General features: G+C 35.7%; 1 protein-coding gene across 3 annotated transcripts in view; it reads left to right on the plus strand.

Annotated features, from left to right (window-relative positions):
• The window catches only part of WDSUB1 (WD repeat, sterile alpha motif and U-box domain containing 1), a 53,135-nt gene that overhangs the window by 16,863 nt on the left and 14,152 nt on the right, over positions 1 to 22,120 (plus strand). For all 3 annotated transcript variants that reach the window (XM_049616126.1, XM_049616127.1, XM_049616128.1), the window contains 5 exons: positions 3,834 to 3,867; positions 5,244 to 5,284; positions 5,365 to 5,471; positions 6,391 to 6,570; positions 15,659 to 15,799. In XM_049616126.1, the coding sequence (XP_049472083.1) occupies positions 3,834 to 3,867; positions 5,244 to 5,284; positions 5,365 to 5,471; positions 6,391 to 6,570; positions 15,659 to 15,799 (503 nt within the window). The remainder of the gene's footprint in view (positions 1 to 3,833; positions 3,868 to 5,243; positions 5,285 to 5,364; positions 5,472 to 6,390; positions 6,571 to 15,658; positions 15,800 to 22,120) is intronic.

The following is a 22,120-nucleotide window of genomic DNA, read 5'->3' on the forward strand; positions in this document are numbered from 1 at the left end:
CCTCATCTTTGTATTCTCTTCGTCTCCAGTTTCCTCATATAATTTTTACCTTGTTTTTGCTGCATCTTGTAAGAGACTTCAAATACTTTATGAGTGAGAAGAAACATAGATAATTACCCCTCCCTTTTTTTTTTTTGAGAGAGAGAGAGAGCAAGCGAGCATGATTAGGGGAGGGGCAGAGAGAATCCTAAGCAGGTTCCACATTCAACACCGAGTCCAATGAGGGGCTTGATCTCACAACCCAGAGATCATGAACTGAGCCAAAATCAAGAGTCAGATGTTTAACTCACTGAGCCACTAGGCACCCCCATAGGTAAATACATTTAAAATAAAAATGCTTGAGTGTAAAATAAATCTTTAAAACTTAGGAACACACTTGACCTAAAGAAATGTTGGTAATTTCATTTGATTAGGGTTTGTTTGTTTGTTTGTTTGTTTTGCCATTGTATAAAGCTAGTTTAGATTAAAATGCTTTGGTGATTTCTGATATGGGTGGCTGTACGTCATAATGTCACTGATCACCCATGAGTCTATGTATGCTCTTCAATATCAAACACATAACAATATGTAGTATTGCTCTCACCCAGTAACCGTCTAGATATAATTGATATGTTTGTCTTGTAGTCTTGAGTGAGCGGAGTTGAGGTTTTAGAGTGCCACAAAACTGAAGGAATGCAGTATCAAAAGGCTTGAAAACTAATACTTCTTTTATAAGGAAACCTGGGCGTAAAGTGACAGGGCACATTGTGGTGGAATGTAGATATGAAAAGTTGGGGAAAGAGTTACATAAAGCAGGCAGGAAATGTATAACCAGGGGCACCAGACAATTGGACTTCTTGTTCGGTGTTGGTTCAGGTTCAATTTAGGGAATATTTTGAGGTTTTATATTGCTTGAGTGATTTCAAAGTATTTTATTTTGTGTCTGTTTACAGTGGTTCTGTTATTCTCCTGGTCTTTCCAACTCAAATCTCAAATATTAAAAACTATTATTTTTTTCCTAACTCTAATTTCCTTCCATTAAATGTAATCAGCTATCAAATCCTATGGTATCTTTCTTTGAATCCCATTAGTCAAATTAGAGGTTATAGGAGGTGAGTTGACAATCTTTTCTATCTTCCTAAGTCCACACATCTTCATTCATAATTTCTATTCTTCTTGGTTGGATGTTTAGACTCTTAGGAGATCTTAATGTTTGGCCTTTTGCTTCTCAGATTCACTTTTTTTTTTTTTTTTTTTTTTACCTCAATATCAAGTGAACCTATTCCATTGCCTTCATGGCTGACTATCTGTTGCCTACAGGATTGCCTACATTTCTTGGGTACTTTGTATTTTTGTTCTAGTCTACATTTTCGGCCTTATTTCATGCTGTTCTCGTATGTGAACTCTTGCTTGTTGTCCTTATTTCTGTCTTCCCAATATAAGATGCTCATAAAGATTACTAATGATGATCCAACTTTTCAAGTGCTATAGTATTAGGATGAGTCAGTTTTAATTGCACTATGTGTAGTTAAGAAGGTGGAATTTCCGGGGCACCTGGGTGGCTCAGTCGGTTAAGCGTCCGACTTCGGCTCGGGTCACGATCTCATGGTATGTGAGTTCGAGCCCCGCGTCTGGCTCTGTGCTGACTGCTCAGAGCCTGGAGCCTGTTTCAGATTCTGTGTCTCCCTCTCTCTCTGACCCTCCCTCGTTCATGCTCTGTCTCTCTCTGTCTCAAAAATAAATAAATGTTAAAAAAAAAAAAATTAAAAAAAAAAAAGAAGGTGGAATTTCCTTTTAGTTTTCTTTTTTAGGCTGCTCAGAAGTAAAAGTTTTCCCTAAGAATTTTATATATTCTGATAATCATACCTTGTACCTTGAGGAATTTAGGACTCAATAAGAGTATCCACAAGTTATGTTTAGTATATATGTACTCAAATAATGTTAGCTGCTAATTAATATTTTCAGTGTTTTTTGGCTGGAATTTAACATTTAATGCTGTAACTGTTTTTTACATCCAGAAAGCATTCTGTGTGCTTCCCACTTTCTTGTATTTTATTTTACATTTGAACATTTAAAGTGTAATTCTTATTTTGGACTTATAACAAAGATTCTGCAGTCAAAATCCATCCTCTACCCTGGATAACTTACACTAAACAAGGAATTTTAAGCCCTCCAGTAGGTATGACTCCTGTGGTCTCTTATCAGCTATCTTTTAATAATAATAACTATAAATATTATTAAAGTTGTACAGACATTAGTAACACTTATATTGTTGTATTATCTTACCTTGTAGCATATATCATGGTGTAGCATGTAGCATATATATAGCATCATATATATTTTTAAAGAGGGAAGATACTATGCAGAAACACATTTATCTATTGTTAATTATGTACTTTGTCACAATGTTTGCATTTTTATTTGTTTGATGATTTTCTTTTTACCACCAGAATAATCCCAGATGGCTGTTTTTAATTTTATACTATTAAAAGAAACCTTGCAGAGCTCATACCAAGTTTAGAATTACAGTTTTCAGAAATGAGTCACAAGACGTGTGTGTGTGTGTGTGTGTGTGTGTGTGTGTGTGTGTGTGTGTATGTGTGTGTGTGTAGAGAGAGAGGTTGGTAATTAAGTCATGGCTATATTAATGATAAAGAACAATGATGTTTGAAACAAAAACCAAGTAACAAGTATAGTTTACCATTGAACAACATGGGTTTGAACTGCATGGGTTTACTTATATGCAGTTTTTTTGGTACAGTACAGTATTTTCTCTTAAGATTTTCTTAACATTTTATTTTTTCTAGCTTTATTGTAAGAATACAGTATAGAATACATATAACATACACAATATGTGTTAATCAACTATTTGTTGTTGGTAAAGCTTCCAGTCAACAGGAGGCTTAGTAGTAGTTAAGTTTTTGAAGAGTCAAAAGTTATACGTGGATTTTCTTTTTTCTTAAATGAAATTTGAATTGTAGCTCATAGTATCATTTTTGACAAGAATATTTTTGTGATTCATACATGTATTTATGCATATATCCATATAGCCTGATATACATTTGCACAGTTTTTATTTTTAAATTTTTGTTTTTTATTTCAAGTCTTTATTTAAATTCTAGTTAGAAATTAACATATATGGTAATATTGGTTTCAGGTGTAGAATTTAGTGATTCATCACTTACATATAACAACCAGTGCTCAACACAAGTGCCCTCCTTAATACCCATCACCCATTTAGCCCATCCCCTGCCCACCTCCCTCCATCAACCCTCAGTTTGTTCTCTATTGTTAAGTCTTTTATGGTTTGCTTTCTTCTCTCTCTCTGTCTCTCTTTTCCTTTCCCCTATGTTCATCTGTTTTGTTTCTTAAATTCCATATATGGGTAAAAATCCTATGGTATCTGTCTTTCTCATACATAGATTTTCAACTGCATGGGGAAGAGGAGAATCAGTGCCCCTATCCCTTCATTGTTTGAGGGTCAATTATAAATAGCTTTCCCTTATAGTGGTTTTTCCCTTTGAGTTATTAACTTGATATGGGATTATGTCTTATTTATACATCATAAATGCTTACTCTGTTTATGGCTAGATGGTATAAATAGCATATACTAGTGTTAATAAAGTATTAATAAACTAGTATTTAATAAAGTTTATAATTTTCTGAAAAATTTTATATGTGGCAAGTAGTCTTGAATAAAAGTTCATACGTATGGACAAAAAGCTTGCATTCTAAATGTTTGTATATCAGTATCTCAGCCTTTTCTAAAAAAGTTATTTAAATGATTTAAAAATATTAATAACTACCTGGTTTTTATAGAACTTCTCACCCATAATTTCCTTTTTCTTTTAAAGATCAGTGGATAAATCTGTCATAGTGTATGATACTGTAAGTATTTCAAAATCTTGCATGTGTGATATGCGTAAATTATGTTTATTAGGGTACTGAACTTCAAGTTTTGTTAGGCAAGATGGATAAAATACTTTCTTTTCTTTTTAGAGTGCCTAAGAATATACATTTTCAAAAGTGCTAAGATAGTTATGCAAGTTATTGGTTCTGGGACAGGCCCTTAAATATTTCAGTAATGATTTTAAGATGGATAGATGTCTAAGATAGATGATTAATCTGATCAAAGAAAATACAGATTTAAAGAGCACCAATATCAAAAAAAAAAAAAAAAAAAAAACACTTCAAATTGATTTTTCTTAAATTTTTCTACCAGGTTTCCGTAATAGCAAAGAATGAATATTTACCCCAGGGTTGTGGATGGGTGTGCTGAAAGTGGCCTGCCACTGGTAGAGATCTGGCTGGCTTTAGAGACTGATAGAAGGAAGAGTAAGTTTTAATAGACTTGGGAAAATGGCAGTTTTTGGTAGAGCCATACGAATAAAGACCGAGTTGCATGAGTATGAAAAAAAAAATGAACATTTTACATGTAGCAAAGATGTGGTTGATGAAAATATTCTTCAAGAGAAATCCATGTTGAATGGAGCCTTACAATGATGGAATTCAGGCTGCAGCGTGCTAGCAAATGAACCAGAGATGTTAATCATCAAAGTGTAGTCGGTCAAGCAAGGAATCTAAACTAGTCTTCTATGTGGGAATTCAAATCGCGGAGTGCTCTGGCAGGAGATGGAAAAGAATACAAACTGGGTGAAGTAGATCCTGAATGTTTCTCAACAAATTTGCTTAAGATTTTACATTCACAAGAATAGCTAGAACACTAAACTTCCTCCATAAAATATGTATATGAATCTCAGCTAAATACAACTAATTGTACATTTGAAACTAATATAACACTGTTAATTACACTTCACCTTTTAAAAATTAATAAATACATCTAGATGCTAGATGGCCAGCTAAGTGTACTCAAAATCTAAGTGACTAATTTCTCTTCACCGGTCCTGCAGTTGGGTACAAGTCAAATGCCATAGCAAAAATACAGGTCATTTCATGTAATAGATGTTTAGACTACTGTTAGTAAATTCAAAACCATCAGCAGAAGCCCAGGATCTATTATACTAAAAATTTCTAGGAGGGTGGTCAGCAGACAACAGTGCTAATTACTGAGAGTGAAATAAGTACCTGATAATATTATTAGTTATAGAGGCTGTTCTCTTTTTTTTGGGTAAAGTTTCAACTTACATTAGTGACTAATTATAATAAAATACTGGTATCATATAAACTATTTATGTCAAATGAGCCTTTATCAGTAACTTTACTCCTGCCTGAGCAAATATAAAGCTGTTTTTATTGTTTTTCAGAATACTGAGAATATACTTCACACATTGACTCAGCACACCAGGTCTGAACTTAACCTTATTTTGTATTAATATAATAAAAAAATTAGTCTGAGGATACATAATAGTTGTTTTTATTAATTAGGTATGTCACAACTTGTGCCTTTGCACCCAATATCCTTTTACTTGCTACTGGTTCAATGGACAAAACAGTGAACATCTGGCAATTTGATCTGGAAACACCTTGCCAAGGTTAGTAAGGGCATCATATTTAACCCAGTTCAATCCCATTCACCATTAAATTTAAAAATCCTGTAATTTTTGGGGGCACCTGGGTGGCTCAATCAGTTAAGTGTCATGATCTCATGGTTCACGAGTTTGAGGCCCAAGTCAGGCTCTGTGCTGACAGCTTGATGCCTGGAGTCTGCTTCAGATTCTGTCTCCCTCTTGCTCTCTGCCCCTCCCCCATTCACACTCTGTCTTTCTCTTTCAAAAATAAAAAAACATTAAAAAAAATTTTTTTTAAATCACATAAATTTTTAACAAATTACTCACTTTGCTTTTTCTCAATATGAAGTGTATATCCGAATGTATAATTTAAAAATAATTTTAGAGAATCTAGTGTTTCAAGTAGTTTATATATGTTAAACCTGTTGGTAAATCCTTTTAGGAGCATATTCATGGAAATCATACCTCCCAATTTTTTTATAAGCTATTTATTTGTACGTATACTGTTTTTTCAGATAAATATAGCCTGAGAACAAAATAGAAAGCAGAGTTTTACTTTGTTCGTTTTATTTTTGGCCTCATCAAGCAATGTTGACACATAATTTAGGAATTTTACTTTTATTACTGTCAGAATTAACTGAATAGTGGTGCTGATATGCAGACGATAGAGCAGAGTACTTTTGCTGATATGAATTTTATATAATAAAACATTGTTTTTCTAGACTGAAAAGTTCCAAGAGAGTAGTATTTAATATAGTATTAAATAATATTGTAACTGTACATAGTGCTATTTGATTTTTTTGAAATTTCTTAAAAGGTTGTTAAAACACAGCTTTAAGGAAATTTTATTTAGCTTTTAATTCTCAGTGAGAATATTCATAAAGGCAATACTTTCCTTCATTGTTATTTTACCTGCCTTTCTGTTTGTGGGTTTGTTTTTAAGCAAGGAGCACAGAAGACGAGGCGAAGCAATTTCCTGAAGACTGGTCAGAGGATGATGTTTCAGTGTGGCTTTGTGCCCAAGGTTTAAATGACCTTGTTGGTATTTTCAAAATGAATAACATTGATGGAAGAGAATTGTTGAATCTCACCAAAGAAAGTCTGGCTGATGATTTGAAAATTGGTAAGATTAGTGGAAGATGGGCATTCTTAAAAGCGACTTTTAATAATTTACTCTGAAATTGGTTTCAGTTGTATTAATGCTTTCCTCTTACTGTTCTGGCACAGTAATTATGCTGGTATATTTCTTTGTAGAGAAGGATTATGTAGGTTAGATTATGGAAAAGAAATGTTATGTGGTATTTCTTTAAGTAACTAAAGCCACCATGTAATTAATTTTCAAAATGTATTTATTTTAGAAATTGAGATGTAATTCACATGATAAAACTCACCCTTTTATAAGTGTACAATGCAGTGATTTTTAGTATATCCACAGAGTTGTATAGCCATCACCACTGTCTAATCACACAACATTTTCATCCCTTCAAAAAGAAACCCCATGCTCATGAGCGGTCACTCCTCTTCCCCTTTCTTTCTAGCTCCTGGCAACCACTAATCTGCATTTTGTCTCTAAGGATTTGCCTCTTCTTGACATTTCATAGAAATGGAATCATACAATATGCTGCCTTTTCTGGCTTAGCATGTTTTCAGAGTTCATCCATGCTATAGCATATATTAGTGCTTCATTTCTTCTTACGACTAATATTTCACAGTATAAATTTATCACTTTTTGCTATCCATTTATCAGTTGATTGAATTTAGATTGTTTCCATTTTTGACTATTGTGAATAATGCTGCTCTGAACATTTGTGTACACGCTTTTGTGTAGTATCTGTTTGCAGTTTTCTTGGGTGTATAATTGGGAGTGGAATTCGTGGGTCATATAGTAACTCTGTGCTTACATTTGAGGAACTGCCAGACTATTTCCAAAGCAGCTGTGCTATTTTATGTTCTTACCAGCTATATATGAGAATTTCAGTTTCTCTTCTTTTCTTTTTTTAAATTTTCTTTAATGTCTGTATATTTTAGAGAGAGAGAGAGAGACAGTCAGTGCGAGCAGGGGAGTGGCAGAGAGAGAGGGAGACACAGAATCTGAAGCAGGCTCCAGGCGCTGAGCTGTCAGCACAGAGCCCCTGATGCGGGAGTTCAACTTGTGAACCGGGGATCATGACCTCAGCCAAAATCAGACACTTAACTGACTGAGCCACCCAGACACCCCAAGAATTTCGATTTCTCCACATCCTCATCAACATGTGTTTTTTTAATTATAGCCATCCTAGTGGTTTCTCATTATGATTTCAGTATACATTTCCTGATGACTGGTGATGTTGAACATCTTTCCATATGCTTGTTAGCTATTTGTAGATCTTCTTTGTGGAAATGTCTGTTAAGATCCTTTGGCCATTTTAAAAACTGGGTTGTCTTTTTATTATTTTTTATATAAATTTGGGTATGAGGCTCTTATTAGATATGTGATTTGGAAATATTTTCTCCCTTTCTGTAGGTTAGCCTTATACTTGCTTGATAGTGCCCTTTGAAGCACAGAAATTTAAAAATTTTGATGAAGTCCAATTTATCTTTTTTCCTATTGTTGCTTAGGCTGTAGGTGTCATACCTAATAAACTATTGCCTAATTCTAAGTCTCAAAGATTTAAACCTGTTTTTCTTCTATGAATTTATATGTCTAGCTCCTACATTTAGGTGTGTGATCAATTTTGACTTAATTTTTGGATATGGTATGAGTATAGGGGTCCAGCTTCACTCTTTCAGATGTCGATATCCAGCTGCTGTCCTAGCACAATTTGTCGAAAAGACTATTCTTGCCTTTTGGGATTGTCTTGGCACCCTTGTTAAAAATCAGTTGACCACAAATGTGAGGATTTATTTCTGGACTCTCAATTCTATCATTGACATATTTGTCGATTCTTACACTCACACTGTCTTAATTACTGTAGCTTTGTAGTAGGTTTTGAAATTGAAAAGTGTGGGTCCTCTTTTTTTTTTTCTTCTTCAAGATTGGTTTTGTTTTTCTGGGTCCCTTGCATTTCCATATGAATTTTAGAATCAACTTGTCAATTTCTGTTTAAAATCAGGTGGATTTATTTAATTAACTAATTTATTTATTTTTAAGTTTTAATTTAAATTCCTGTTAACACAGTATAATATTAGTTTCAGGTATACAATATAGTGACTCAACATTTCCATACAACACCTGGTGCTCATCAGAAGTGCACTCCTTAAAAAGCCACTTATTTTGCTGTTGCATGGGTGGCTCAGTTAAGTGTCCAACTCTTTTTTTTTTTAATTTTTAATGTTTATTTTATTTTTGAGAGACAGAGAGCACAAGCTGGAGAGGAGCAGAGAGAGAGAGAGAGAGACACAGAATCCAAAGCAGGCTCCAAGCAGCTCTGAGCTATCAGCACAGAGCCTGACGTGGGGCTCAGACTCATGAGCCACCAGATCATGACCTGAGCTGAAGTTGGACAGTTAACTGACTGAGCCACCCAGGTGCCCCAAGTGTCCAACTCTTGATTTCAGCTCAGGTCATGATCTCGTGGTTTGTGAGTTTGAGCCCCGCATCAGGCTCTGAGCTGATAGTGCAGAGCCTGCTTTGGATTGTGTTTCCCTCTCTCTGTGCTCCTCCCCCACTTGCTCTTTATCAAAAATAAACATTAAAAAAAAGCCAATTTTGATAGGGCTTATATTGAATCTGTGAATTAATTTGGGGATTATTGTCATCTTAAGTTTTCCAATCCATAAGCACAGGACGTTTTTCAGTTTATTCAGGTCTTCTTCATTTCTTTTAAATTTTTTTTTTAACGTTTATTTATTTTTGAGACAGAGAGAGACACAGCATGAACGGGGGAGGGGCAGAAAGAGAGGGAGACACAGAATCGGAAGCAGGCTCCAGGCTCTGAGCCATCAGCCCAGAGCCCGACGCAGGGCTCGAACTCACGGACCGCGAGATCGTGACCTGAGCCGAAGTCGGATGCTTAACCGACTGAGCCACCCAGGCGCCCTTCTTCATTTCTTTTAAAAATGCTTTGTCATTTTCAGTATACAAGTCATTTTTCCTTAAGTGTATAATTCAGTGGTTTTTAGTGTATTCATAGAGTTTTATAACCATCAACAACACTGTCTATTTTCAGAACATTTTTATCCCCTCAAAAGAACCCCATTCTCTCTCCCTAGCCTCTGGCAACCACTAATCTACTTTGTCTTTATGGATTTGTCTGTTTGGGATATTTCTTGTAAGTGGAACCATACAGTAGGTGCCCTTTGTATCTGGCTTCTTCTATGTAACATAATGCTGTCAAGGTTCATCCATGTTTTGTATGTGTAAGTGCTTCAATATGTAAGGTTTCCAGTTTCTTCACCTCTTTCTCAGTACTTGTTATTACCTGTCACCTTGATTATAGCCACCCTGTAGATGTGAAGTGGTATTAGATTGTGGTTTGGGTTTGTGTTTACCTAATTATATGGAGTATTTTTTCAAGTTCTTATTGACCATTTATGTATCTTCTTCAGAGAAATGTCTGAGAATTAAAATTGTTAAAAATATTTTTAAACTGGTTTGTCTTTAAGTTGTTGAGTTGTAAGAGTTGTTTATTATGTTCTGGAGACTAGATCCTTATCAAAAATAGTTTGAAGTCTTTTGTTTTTATTTTTTTATTTTTTACGTTTGTTTTTGACAGAGTGAGACAAAGCGTGAGTGGGGGAGGGGCAAAGAGAGAAGGAGACAGAATCTGAAGCAGGCTCCAGGCTCTGAGCAAGCTGTCAGCACAGAGCCTGATGCTGGGCTTGAACCCATGAACTGTGAGATTGTGACCTGAGCCAAAGTCGGGTGCTCAACCGACTGAGCCACCCAGGCGCCCCTAGTTTGAAGACTTAATGTCATGCTGTAATAAAACTAATAACCAGACACTACTATTAACATGCTATAATGAAATCCTACTGAGAAAGCATAGAAAATAGGATATCCTTAGTGAGATTTATTGTTAATGAAGAGTCAAATAACAAAAAAAAATATTAAAACCATTTTGGAGTATAGTGTTATACTTTCCTTATATGGTAAATATAGCATATGAGTGTATTTAAATCTCTTGAAATCTTACGGCCTTTAAAAAGTTAACATAATGATGATTTGTGAAAATACTTAGGGTCAGATGGTTTTGTACTCCGGCCATATTGTGAGAGCTATTTTTGTATTTCTAATGACTTATTGCCTTTATAATTTATTCTTTCCTCCTGAAAGTTGGTAACAGAGTGTAGCGTTGTTTGTTTGTTTGTTTTTCTGCTGATTTTTGCATCTTCATTAGTTGATTTATTATTACTCTCTCACAATAAATCTTAACAGTACCTTATCATTTAGAAGCACTTAACACTATAAAACAATAATTTCAGATTTCACCAAAGGATGTTTGAAAACAAAAGAAGCATAGTAAAAACAATAGGAATAGAATTCTATTCTGATAGATAAATAAATAATATGAAATTCTTATAGGATTTAATTAATGATTTGAAATAGTTTTTGAAGGATGAGTCCCAGGATTAGTAGTTACAATCATTTTAAACTTCAGTGAAATAAGTTTCAGAACTATCAGGTCAGGCCCAAGCCAAAATTGAAATATAATTTAACTTCTATAGTGGTCTAATAGTGGAATTAGGAAAATTATTATTATGAATGGAGACAAAAATGTTAACATTTTCTAGTAAATAAGGAATCTATTCTGTGTGTTTAAGATTTGGAAAGTTGGCAAATTAAACAGAATAAATTAGTAAATGGGCTAGGGCATTTATTTTTTCACATAATTCTACAGTATTTGAAAGTTTTTATAGAATTATAAAGAATTATAAAGGATCAAGAAGTTAACTTTAATCTTCTACAAGTATTACTTTAAGCTACAGTGAATTTCTTTTAGTCTTGAATTTTAAGAAAAGCAGATTCTTAAGATAGTATATTGGCATAATAGAGAATTGAAATTGAGTCTAAAGAAAAAATGTGCTAAGAGGCAAACTGATGAGTAAATGATAATGAATTTTATTCTTTAGATGCATAACTCTCTTACTTGCTTTTGACTTGTGATACAATTGTTAGAACAGTTCCTAAGTCAACGCGAGTAAATAGGAATTTGTGTATTCGTCATATGGAGGAATTGTGCAGTAAAGCACATTGGGGTGTTAGAGACCAAAGTATGTGTATCTATTATGTTTGACACTTAAGTTACTTTTTTTTTTTTTAATTTTTTTAAACGTTTTTTATTTATTTTTGGGACAGAGAGAGACAGAGCATGAACGGGGTAGGGGCAGAGAGAGAGGGAGACACAGAATCGGAAACAGGCTCCAGGCTCCGAGCCATCAGCCCAGAGCCTGACGCGGGGCTCGAACTCACGGACCGCGAGATCGTGACCTGGCTGAAGTCGGACGCTTAACCGACTGCGCCACCCAGGCGCCCCTGACACTTAAGTTACTTTTAAGGAATCAAGCAGTCTATGAAATTTTCTAGTGAGCCTTTTATAAATATATAATAAAGGAACTTTCTATAGACTTGAATATCTGCTGGAGTTTGATGCTTTAATCTAGGATAACCATCCTTTCTTAGGATTGTGTTAATGGAAACCAGGGTATACTAGCCAGTTGTAACTAGAAGATAACTCTTTATATTTAGTCCCATGTTTGCATAAGAAATGTCCAGACAGATTACAGGTACAAAAGATCCTTGACGTTGAGAGAGACAGCTGTCTTAAGACATTTGTGAATCCACGAATTTGTGAACTCCACTATAGTATTTAATCTCTCATTCAAAAGTCATTAAGTATGACTTTTATCACATCTCGCTTCTGAGATGTGATAGTAGGCAAGCAGTAAATCTGGCCACATGACTTTCATCTGCACCTTGGCTTCAGTTTATTTTTGGGTCTCAGAAATTTTAAATTGCTGCCTGCCTTGGAGTGTGGAATTGCTGTAGATGATATAGTGGTAGAAACCTGGAATGACAAATGCTGAAGAACTCTTCTATATCATGTCAGTCCTTACACCTACATTCAAATAATTATCAATCATAGAGTCCTAATTGGGAATGAAGTTTTTTCAAAAGGCTTCCTCTACCGTTTGCTCTTGTCTTTCCAAGAAACCATAAAGCACATGAGACATTTTTATCATTTTCTAGCTTAAAATTATAATATGAAATTGTTCAATCAGATGCTTTTTCAAACTTTATGCAGCAACTGAACATCCTTAGATTTTGAGTTTCTTCAATTCCTAGAACTACTTCCTTATGTAGATTTTCATTTGTTGCCTAAGTGAACTATCATGAACTACTGGAACATTCACTGTTTTGTTGTTGTTGTTGTTATACACGATTAAAGTGACACAGTCCCTTTAGTTCTGGTCTAGTTACTGTGAGCCTGTGCATGGACCTGCTGCTGGACTGGGCAGTTCAGTTGCTGCTCTTAAATTGGCCCACCACACTTTCCAGTGGGAACTTGTAGGCATTTGGGGGGGGCTCCTTTCCTCAGGCCGGTCAGATGTCCTGTTACTTCCTTCCACACAGGTGTCAACCACAGGTCTGTGGAGGTTGGTGGTTTGTCCTCGCCTGCTTATACGGTGGGGTTTGTGAGACGCCTCGCCACTTTACTTTGTTGCGGAGATTGTCTGTGGGATTTGATTTTGCTCTCTCACTCTTTTTTTATGTGGAGATTTGGAGAAATTAAAAAACTATACTGCTTCTACCACCGACTTATCCAAATCCTTTTGAAAAAAATCCCTACTTGTATCTATCATCATGTTTCCCTTTTCTTTTCCTATCGTTTGTACGTCTTTGTTTTCCCTTGACCATTCTAGTCAGGAGTTGGGTTTTTTTTTTAATAGTTTTTTTAAAAAATATGTTTTTGTTGTTCTGTTCTTTCCTGAGAAACTGGCTTCTGGTTTTGTTGTTCTCTCTCTCTGGGCAGTGGAGAGGTGATGGAGTGACCAGCCTGATGAGCTGTGTTTCTTAGTTCTGGGCGACAGCTCTGTCTTGTTATGGTGCCTCCAGCCATTGCTGGCCTTGCTGCTTCAGCAGTGATCCATACAGGACACAGCTGGTAGAGAGAACGGTAGAGGTATCAAGGTCTCTCTTCCATTCGTGTACACATATCTCTGCTGTAAGTGGCCATCTTCCATCCCTCACTCTGGAACCCAGTTACCGCTATTTTCTTAGGGGCTTTTCAGAGTTTTGTTTTATATCTTTGGTTGTTATTTGTGTGTAGACTCCATCAGTTCTCAATTATGTAGCATTTTCAGGGTTGGAGAAGAGAGTACAGGAATTGTTGTCCTATTTAACTTGACATCTTATTAAGAACCACATGCCTTTTCAGAGTTACAATAAATATATCCAGATAGTTCCCATTACCCATACTAAGGGTTTACTAGCCATCAGCTGGTAAGGGTCTTTTCTTCCTGAGCAATTAAATTTAATAACACCCACTCCCAACCCCCAGTCACAAAAGGAGATATTTGTTTCTGGCTAAGCTCTGGGGATATCACTTGGTAATTGCTTCCCTGAGGGCAAAGTGATCTGATTCCATTTTTAAATGACATTAAAATTGGACACGGATAACACCCAATTTAACTTTTTCTTATCTGGGGGCATTTTGAAATAGGTTTTCTGTGTTCTCTATTATAAAAATCATAAGCATTCTAAATATTAGCACCCATATTTTTGACAGGGAAATATATATTTTTCATAATATTAAATGCTTCTATATCTTTTTCTTGTATGTTGTATAACTGTCCCTTTAAATGAGATGACTTCTAATTGTAAACATGTTGTGGTACTTTTAAAAAACTGTTTAAAAACTCTTCAATTTGGTTTCGGTGAATTACATAGGAAAGAATTCCTAGGAAAGCAGTGCCGTAGTCCCTAAGAGGCAGGCGGCTGCTAGGTTGACTTGCCACACTTCCGTAGATTGTGGGCAATGAATCCAAATAGATTTAAACAGTGTATTCCTCAGGGCACAGCAAGCAGCATGAGCTTCAGGGTTTTTCTTTCCCCCCGAAGTCTTGTGAGGGCAGTTTGTGTCTGTGTCATAGCGGAGATACCCTGAGCTCACGAAACTCTTTCATCTTTTGAGGGGATTGCTAGCAAACCTAGCCCAAGAGTCATTTTATCTTTGTACCTATCACAGAACAAATCTGCCCTCTGACTGGGGGGGACACAAATTACTGCAAAAAAGTCATCATAAGGGGTGTATAAACACCCTGAAGAATTGCCTCCCAACAAAATAAAAAGCTGATTTGGCTTTTCATGAAAACTGTGAGGTGTTGTGAAATGTAATTTTTTTCTTCTACCCACCCCCCTACCTTCACATGTCTCTGTCTAAAGTAGAACTGTCACTGGGGCACCTGGGTGGCTCAGTCGGTTAAGCGTCCGACTTCGGCTCAGGTCATGATCTCGCGGTCTGTGAGTTTGAGCCCCGCGTCAGGCTCTGTGCTGACCGCTCAGAGCCTGGAACCTGCTTCAGATTGTGTCTCCCTCTCTCTGACCCTCCCCCGTTCATGCTCTGTCTCTGTCTCAAAAATAAATAAACATTAAAAAAATTAAAAAAAAAAATAAAGTAGAACTGTCAGTTCTAAAAAGGTAAACAGCTAATAACACTAAGCCTCCTACAATTAATTACTCTCAGCTTCCAGAAGCTGAAAATGAAGGTAATTTTTAAAACTTGATAAAGTAAAAATGCAAATGAGTGAGTTTAACTTGTGTGTACAGTCTGGGACAAACAGATGAGCTTCATGATTGTGTTTCATATGAGATTGGCCAATAATATTTCCAATTTCAAAAATGTTTTACATATAAGATGGAATTTTTCCATTATTAAACTGAAGATGTTTAAAAATTGTTCTTAGGAAATTTTTTGCTTAAATACATAACCAATAACAACAAGCCTTTTCTAAGGTTGTACGGTGTATTACTATTCAGCAGTCTGAAATTCTCAAACTTTTAGAATCTAAGCTCGTTTAGAATAAACTCACCATTAGTTGCTGATTTATTTTAACCACACGATATTCTGTACTATAAATATTGGTTAAAGAATTTATAAAGAAAACCATTCCGTGCGGTCAAACAGTATGTGTGAAGATTTTGGGTTGTAATAGATAACCTCTCTATTTGCTAAAGACTTGCATAAAGGTTACCAGAGGTTCTCCCACATAACAGAATAATTTCTTTCCAGAATCTCTAGGGCTGCGGAGTAAAGTGCTGAGAAAAATTGAAGAGCTCAGGACAGAGGCGAAAACCCTTTCTTCTGGAATTCCTGATGAATTTCTATGTCCAATAACTAGGGAGCTTATGAAAGATCCTGTCATTGCATCAGGTATGTGTGATGCTTTTGTAAGTTTGAGGGCGTGTTGTGTGCTAAATGAATAAATGATGTAGATAGTTTACAGAAGTTTGTTTAAATGTGGAAAGTTTTTTAAATCTCTGTTTTATAGCTCATAAGTTTTTTTAAGTCATTTAATCTGAAGTAAACTGTTGAACATTATATATTTCTTTTGTTTTTAAATGTTTATTTGAGAGAGTGTGTGTGAACCAGTTGGGAAGGGGCAGAGAGAGAGGGAGAGAGAGAATTGCAAGCAGACTCCACGCTGTCAGCACAGAGCCTGACATGGGGCTCCAACTCATGAATGGTGAGACCATCACCTGAGCCGAAATCAGGAGTTAGATGCTCAACTCACTGACCCACCTAGGTGCCCTGAACATTATATATTTCGTAATAAAACTGGATGGAGTAGGTTAGAACAAAAGGAATAAGCTTTACAAGCTTTACTTAAACTTGTGAAATGCGTGTTCGGTTACAAGAATGCAAGTTAAAATACTGTTTTTGAGATAGACTGTTGAGATCTCTTATGTTTATTTTGTCTACCATGAATTTAAACAACCTTACAGGAATAAGATTTAAAGATTATGAAGTTGCATCATTCCACATTAATTTCTAATCTTTGTCGATAGACATAAGCATACATACTTTATCTAGTTGTAATCAGTGAATCCATATTTTTTTTTATCTTTGTGTAAAACTTTATACACTTCTAAATATTGACTTAGCCTAAATAACTTTATTCCACTGTGGCTGTATGCTACATTTTGACTCTTGCAAACACATACAAACACCAAACAGTAGAAATCTTTATTTTGTAAATATCATTGCATTGATATCTTAGTACTTATTTTTTTCTATTATTACCCATTACTTAGGGTTATTTTTATGGTATGTGTGCTCCAAAGCAGAATTAATCAATGAGAATATTTTATGAACATGAAAAAGAACAATTTTGACAGTTTTTGTTAGGATATTCAGTGGACATTTGAAAAGTGTGTGGTCTTTCCCCATTGTATGGTCTTGGCATCCTTGTTGAAGATCATTTGACCACATATGTGAGGATTTATTTCTCGGTTATTTCATTCCATTGGTCTATATGTTTGTCTTAGTATAGTCAGTACCATACTATTTTGATTACTATAACTTTGTAATATGTTTTGAAATCAGGAAGTGTGAGGCCTCTGGCTTTGTTCTTTCTCAGGATTGTTTTAGCGCTTTAGAGTCCTTTGGGATTCCATGTGAATTTTAGTATGGATTTTTTTCTATTTCTGTAAAAAGTGTCATTGGGATTTTGATGGAGGTTGTGTTGCATCTATAGATGACTTTGGGTAGTATGGAATTTTAACAACATTAACTCCTCCAATCCATGAATACAGGATGCCTTTCCATTTATTTGTGTCTTCTTTACTTCTTTCCACAATGTTTTGTAGGTTGCCAGGAATTTGTGTAAAAGCTTGCCAGGAATTTGATGAGAATGGTGTTTAATCTATAGAGCAATTCAGAATCGACATTTCCAACTCATGAATATCACACAGCTCTCCATTTATTTAGGTCTTTATATTTCAGTCTATAGGTTTTGCCCACACTTTGCTAATACTGTCCTCAGGTATTTACTATTTTTATGACACTATAAATACTAGTTGTGGGGTGCTTCAGTGGCTCAGTCAATTAAGCATCTGACTCTTGATTTTCACTCAGGTCATGATCTCACAGTTCATAAGGGTAGCCCATGTTGGGCTCTGCACTGACAGTGAAGAGCCTGCCTGGGATTCTCTCTCTCCCTCTCTCTGCTCCTCTCCCATGCATGTGCACATGCACACCCTCTCTCTCTCTATCAAAGATAAATAAACTTTTAAAAAAGTAGTTTTTAAAAATTTTCAATTCCCAATTCTTCATTGCTTGGTATTCCACAGTTGATTTTGTAGACTGACTTTGTATTCTGTGACCTTGCTTAGTTTATTGGTAATAATAGCTCTTTCATAGATTTTCTTCATACGTGATCATATCATCTGCAAGTAGGGATTTGTATTTCCAATTTGTATGCCTCCTTCTGTCCCCACCCCTTTTCCTGTTTCTTGTTACACTGGCTAGGATTTGCAGTGCAATGTTGAATAGAAGTGGTAAGAGTAGATAGTCATACCTTAATCTGCTCTTGGGTGGGGGGGGGGGGAGCATTCAATCTTTCGCCATTAAGTATGATGTAAGCTGCCTTCTATCAAGTTAGAGAAGTTTTCTTCTATCTCTAATTGCTGAGAATATTTAAAATGTTTATCCACTGAAATAAGATGGTTTTTCTCCTTTATCCTGTATTATGATTGATTACTGTATTCGTTTCCTGTTGCTGCCATATCAAATCATCACAAAATTAGTGGCTTAGAACAACATTTCTGTAGGTCAGAGGCCCAGTACATTCTCACAGACTAAAGTCAAGGTATTGGCATGTTCTGTTCCTTGCTGGTAGCTCTAGGGAAGAATCCATTTCTTACTCATTTAGGTTGTTGGTAGAATTCAGTACCCTGCGATTTTAGGACTGAGGCCTGTATGTTTTTGCTGGCTATAAGCTGAGGGCTGTTTCCAGCTGTGGTAGGCAGAATGTCCATGTCCTAGATCCCCAGAGCCTATGAATGTTACAAGGCCAAAAGGGTTTTGTAGATGTGATTAAGGATCTTGAGATGGAAGCGTCTCCTGTATTATCTGGGTAGACCCAGTGTAATCACAAGGATCCTTATAAGTGAAAGAGGGAAGCAGAAGAGTTGGGCAGAGAAGGAGATGTGACAGGATAGAGGTTATTATCTGATACCAGACAATGAGCTAAGGAATTTAGGCAGCCTCTAGAAGCTAATAAAGACAAGGGAACAGATTTTCTGTCCCCTGGAGCCTTTGGAGAGAATGCCACCCTGCTGACACCTTGATTTCAACCCAGTGAAACTGATGTCATATTTCTGATTTGCAGAACTGTAAGATAACAAATTGTGTTAAGCCATTAAGTTTGTAGTATTTTGTTCTAGAGGCAATAGGAAACTAATACACTGGCCTCTTGGACTGTTTCATTTCTTGGCTTGGGGCCTTTTTCCATCTTGAAACCTAGTGACAGTATCTTTCTTGTATCACATTGCATCTCTTTGACCCACCTTCCTACCTTCCTCTTTGGCTTTTAAGAACTCATGTGATATGATAATTTCCTGTCTTAAAATCAGCTTATTAGTGACCTTAATTCCTTTGCAACCTTAGTTCTCTTTTACCATGTTAACGTAACACAGTCATAGGTTCCAATTAGGATGTGGACATATTTGTGAGTCATTATTCTACTTAACACAATTAGATTCATTGATTTTTTTTTTATTGTGATGATGTACATATATATATATATAAAACCATTTTAACAATTTTTGAGTGTACAATTCAGTGGTATTGAATTTGACTATTTTGGATACCTCATAGAAGTAGAATCATGGAATATTTGTCCTTTTGTGTTGACTTATTTTACTTAGTATAATGTCTTCGGGGTTCATGCACACTGTAGCATGTGTCACAATTGCTTTCCTTTTTAAAGCTGAAAAATATTTCATCGTGTGGATATACCATATTTGGTATATACATCCAGCCATGGACATTTGGGTTGTTACTCCCTTTTGGCTATTGTGAATAATGCCACTGTGAACATGAGTGTACAAATACCTGCTCAAGTCCCTGCCTTTAGTTCTTTTGGGTATATACCCAGAAGTGGAATTGTTAGGTCATATAGTAATTCTATATTTAATTTTTTGAGGAACCACCATACCATCTCCACAGGGGCGGCACTATTTTACATTCTCACCAGCAGTGCACAAGGGTTCCAAGTTTTCTACATCCTTGCCAGGACTTGTTATTTTCTGGTGTTTGTATTGTTTTATAATAGCCATCCCGATGGGTGTGAGGTGGTAGCTCATTGCGGTTTTGATTTACATTTCTCTAGTGATTAGGATGCTGACCTTCTTATGTACTTATTGACCATTTTATATGTCTTCTTTGGAGAAATGTCTATTTAAGTCCTTTGCCATTTTTCAATCTGTTTTTGTTGTTTAGTTATAGGAGTCATTTATGTATTCTGGATATCAATCCCTTATCAGATATGATTTAGAAATGTAGCTCCCATTCCACAGGTTGCCTTTTCACTTTGTTATAGGGCCCTTTGATACACAAAAGTTCTTAATTTTGATGAAGTCCAGTTTATTTTTTCTTTTACTGCATGTGTTTTTGGCGTTATATTTGGGAAATCATTACCAAATCCAATGTCTTGAAGCATTCCCCTGAGTTTTATTATCTTTTGTATATGGTCTACTTATCCTTTTGTATGCAGATACTCACTTTACCAACCCCGTTTGTTAAAGAATGGTCTTGGCACCCTTGTTGAAAACACTTGACTATGTGGGGGTTTGCTTCTCTTATATTCTACTGGTCTACATAGCTGTCTTTATGCCAGTACCATACTGTTTTGATTACTGTAGCTTTGTATATAGTAACTTTTGAAATCAAGAGATGTGAGTCTTCCAACCTTTTTTTCTTCAGGATTGTTCTGGCTCTTTAGGATCTATTGCAATTCATACACAAAATGTCTTTGGGATTTTGAAAGGGATTGCAATGGGGATCACATGGACTCTGTAATTTCTTTAGGTAGTATGGGAATTTTAACCACTGTCTTCCAGTCCACGAGCACAGGATGCCTTTTTTGTTTAATTTCTTACAGCAATGTTCTGTAGTTTTCAGCATACAAGTCTTTCACCTCTTTAAGTTTATGACTAAGTATTTAATTCTTTTTGATGCTATTTGTAAATAGAATTTTCTTAATTTCATTTTTGGATTCTTTATGGTCAGTGTGTGGAACCACAGCTGATTTTTATATGTTGATTTTTGTATCCTGCAGCTTTGCTGAATTGATTTCTTAGAACTTTCTTTTGGAATCTTTAGGGTTTGAATTATCTTCTTCACTTATTGCTGGATTTGACATGCTAATATTTCCAGCATTGTTGTATCTGTGTTCTTAAGAGATATTGGAGTTTTCTTGCTTTATTATAGGAAAGTTTCTTTTAATTATAATTCCAAATCTAGCTTTTAATACATAATTTCATCAAATTAGATTTCTGAGTATTCTCTCTTCTTGGAGGTTTGCATTTTCTGTTACCTTAAAGTATACTTGTTGGCATCATTTAATATATTTTTTGTTGAATTGTATCTCATTTGTTTTAATCTTGATTCTTTTTGTTTATAGTTGCATAGTATTTTTCTTTCAATCTACTTTTAAAATAAACGTAGTGTACATCTTGATGTAACTTTATCTAAATCGAATCATAAAGTAGGTCTTTCTGGAGTTCTTAAGCTTCTGAAGCATTGTTTGATTTATCCATGTTGTTGTACAAAGCAGTAATTTGTTAACTTTTATGTGTCAATATACTATAAATTATCCATTCTGTCATTGTTACCTGACATGAATCTTTATTCATGTTTTTTGGTGAACACACATGCATTGTTATTGGGTATATTCCATAGAGTAGATATGCACAGGTTATTATCCAGAGTGGTTGAAACAGCTTTACCCCCTCCAGCAGTGTATAAGAATTATAGTTCCTCCATAGCCTTACTTCTATTTGGTATTGCCTGTGTCTTCCACATGCAGTTCTAAAAAATGGTCTGTACACTTGGTCCAGTTACCCCAGTGCCAACATTTTGCAAAATGATATATCACAAGTAGGATATGAACACTGATGCAATCTACCAAGCTTATTTAGATTTCCCCAGCTCCATGTAATGTGTATTAAGTTCTGTAAGTTTATCCCTTTTGGAAGTTTGAGCATCAGCCACCAGTCAAGACAGAACAGCTCCAAACCTACACACCTTCTTTTGCCTTTTTCTAACTATATCCATCACCTGCCTGCTCTCTCCTCATTCTGTTCTCCATTTCTTTCAAAAAAATTTTTTAAACATTTATTTTTGAGAGACAGAACACGAGTTGGGGAGGGGCAGAGAGAGAGAGAGAGGGAAACACAGAATCTGAAGCAGGCTCCAGGCTCTGAGCTGTCAGCACAGAGCCCGACATGGGGCTTGAACCCACAAACCATGAGATCATGACCTGAGCTGAAGTTGGACACTTAACTGACTGAGCCAACCAGGCGCCCCTCTATTCTCCATTTCTAAACTTTGTCATTTCAAAAGTACCTTATGAATGGAATCATATAGTAAATAACATTTGGGGATTAGGTTTTTTCAATTAGCATTATCCAGGGAGAGTTGCCATTCATTTATTTTTAGTCTTCCTGTGTTACTTTTAGAGGTGTTCCC

The sequence above is a fragment of the Panthera uncia genome (genome assembly GCF_023721935.1).
Source record: "Panthera uncia isolate 11264 chromosome C1 unlocalized genomic scaffold, Puncia_PCG_1.0 HiC_scaffold_3, whole genome shotgun sequence".
Taxonomy (NCBI): Eukaryota; Metazoa; Chordata; class Mammalia; order Carnivora; family Felidae; genus Panthera; species Panthera uncia.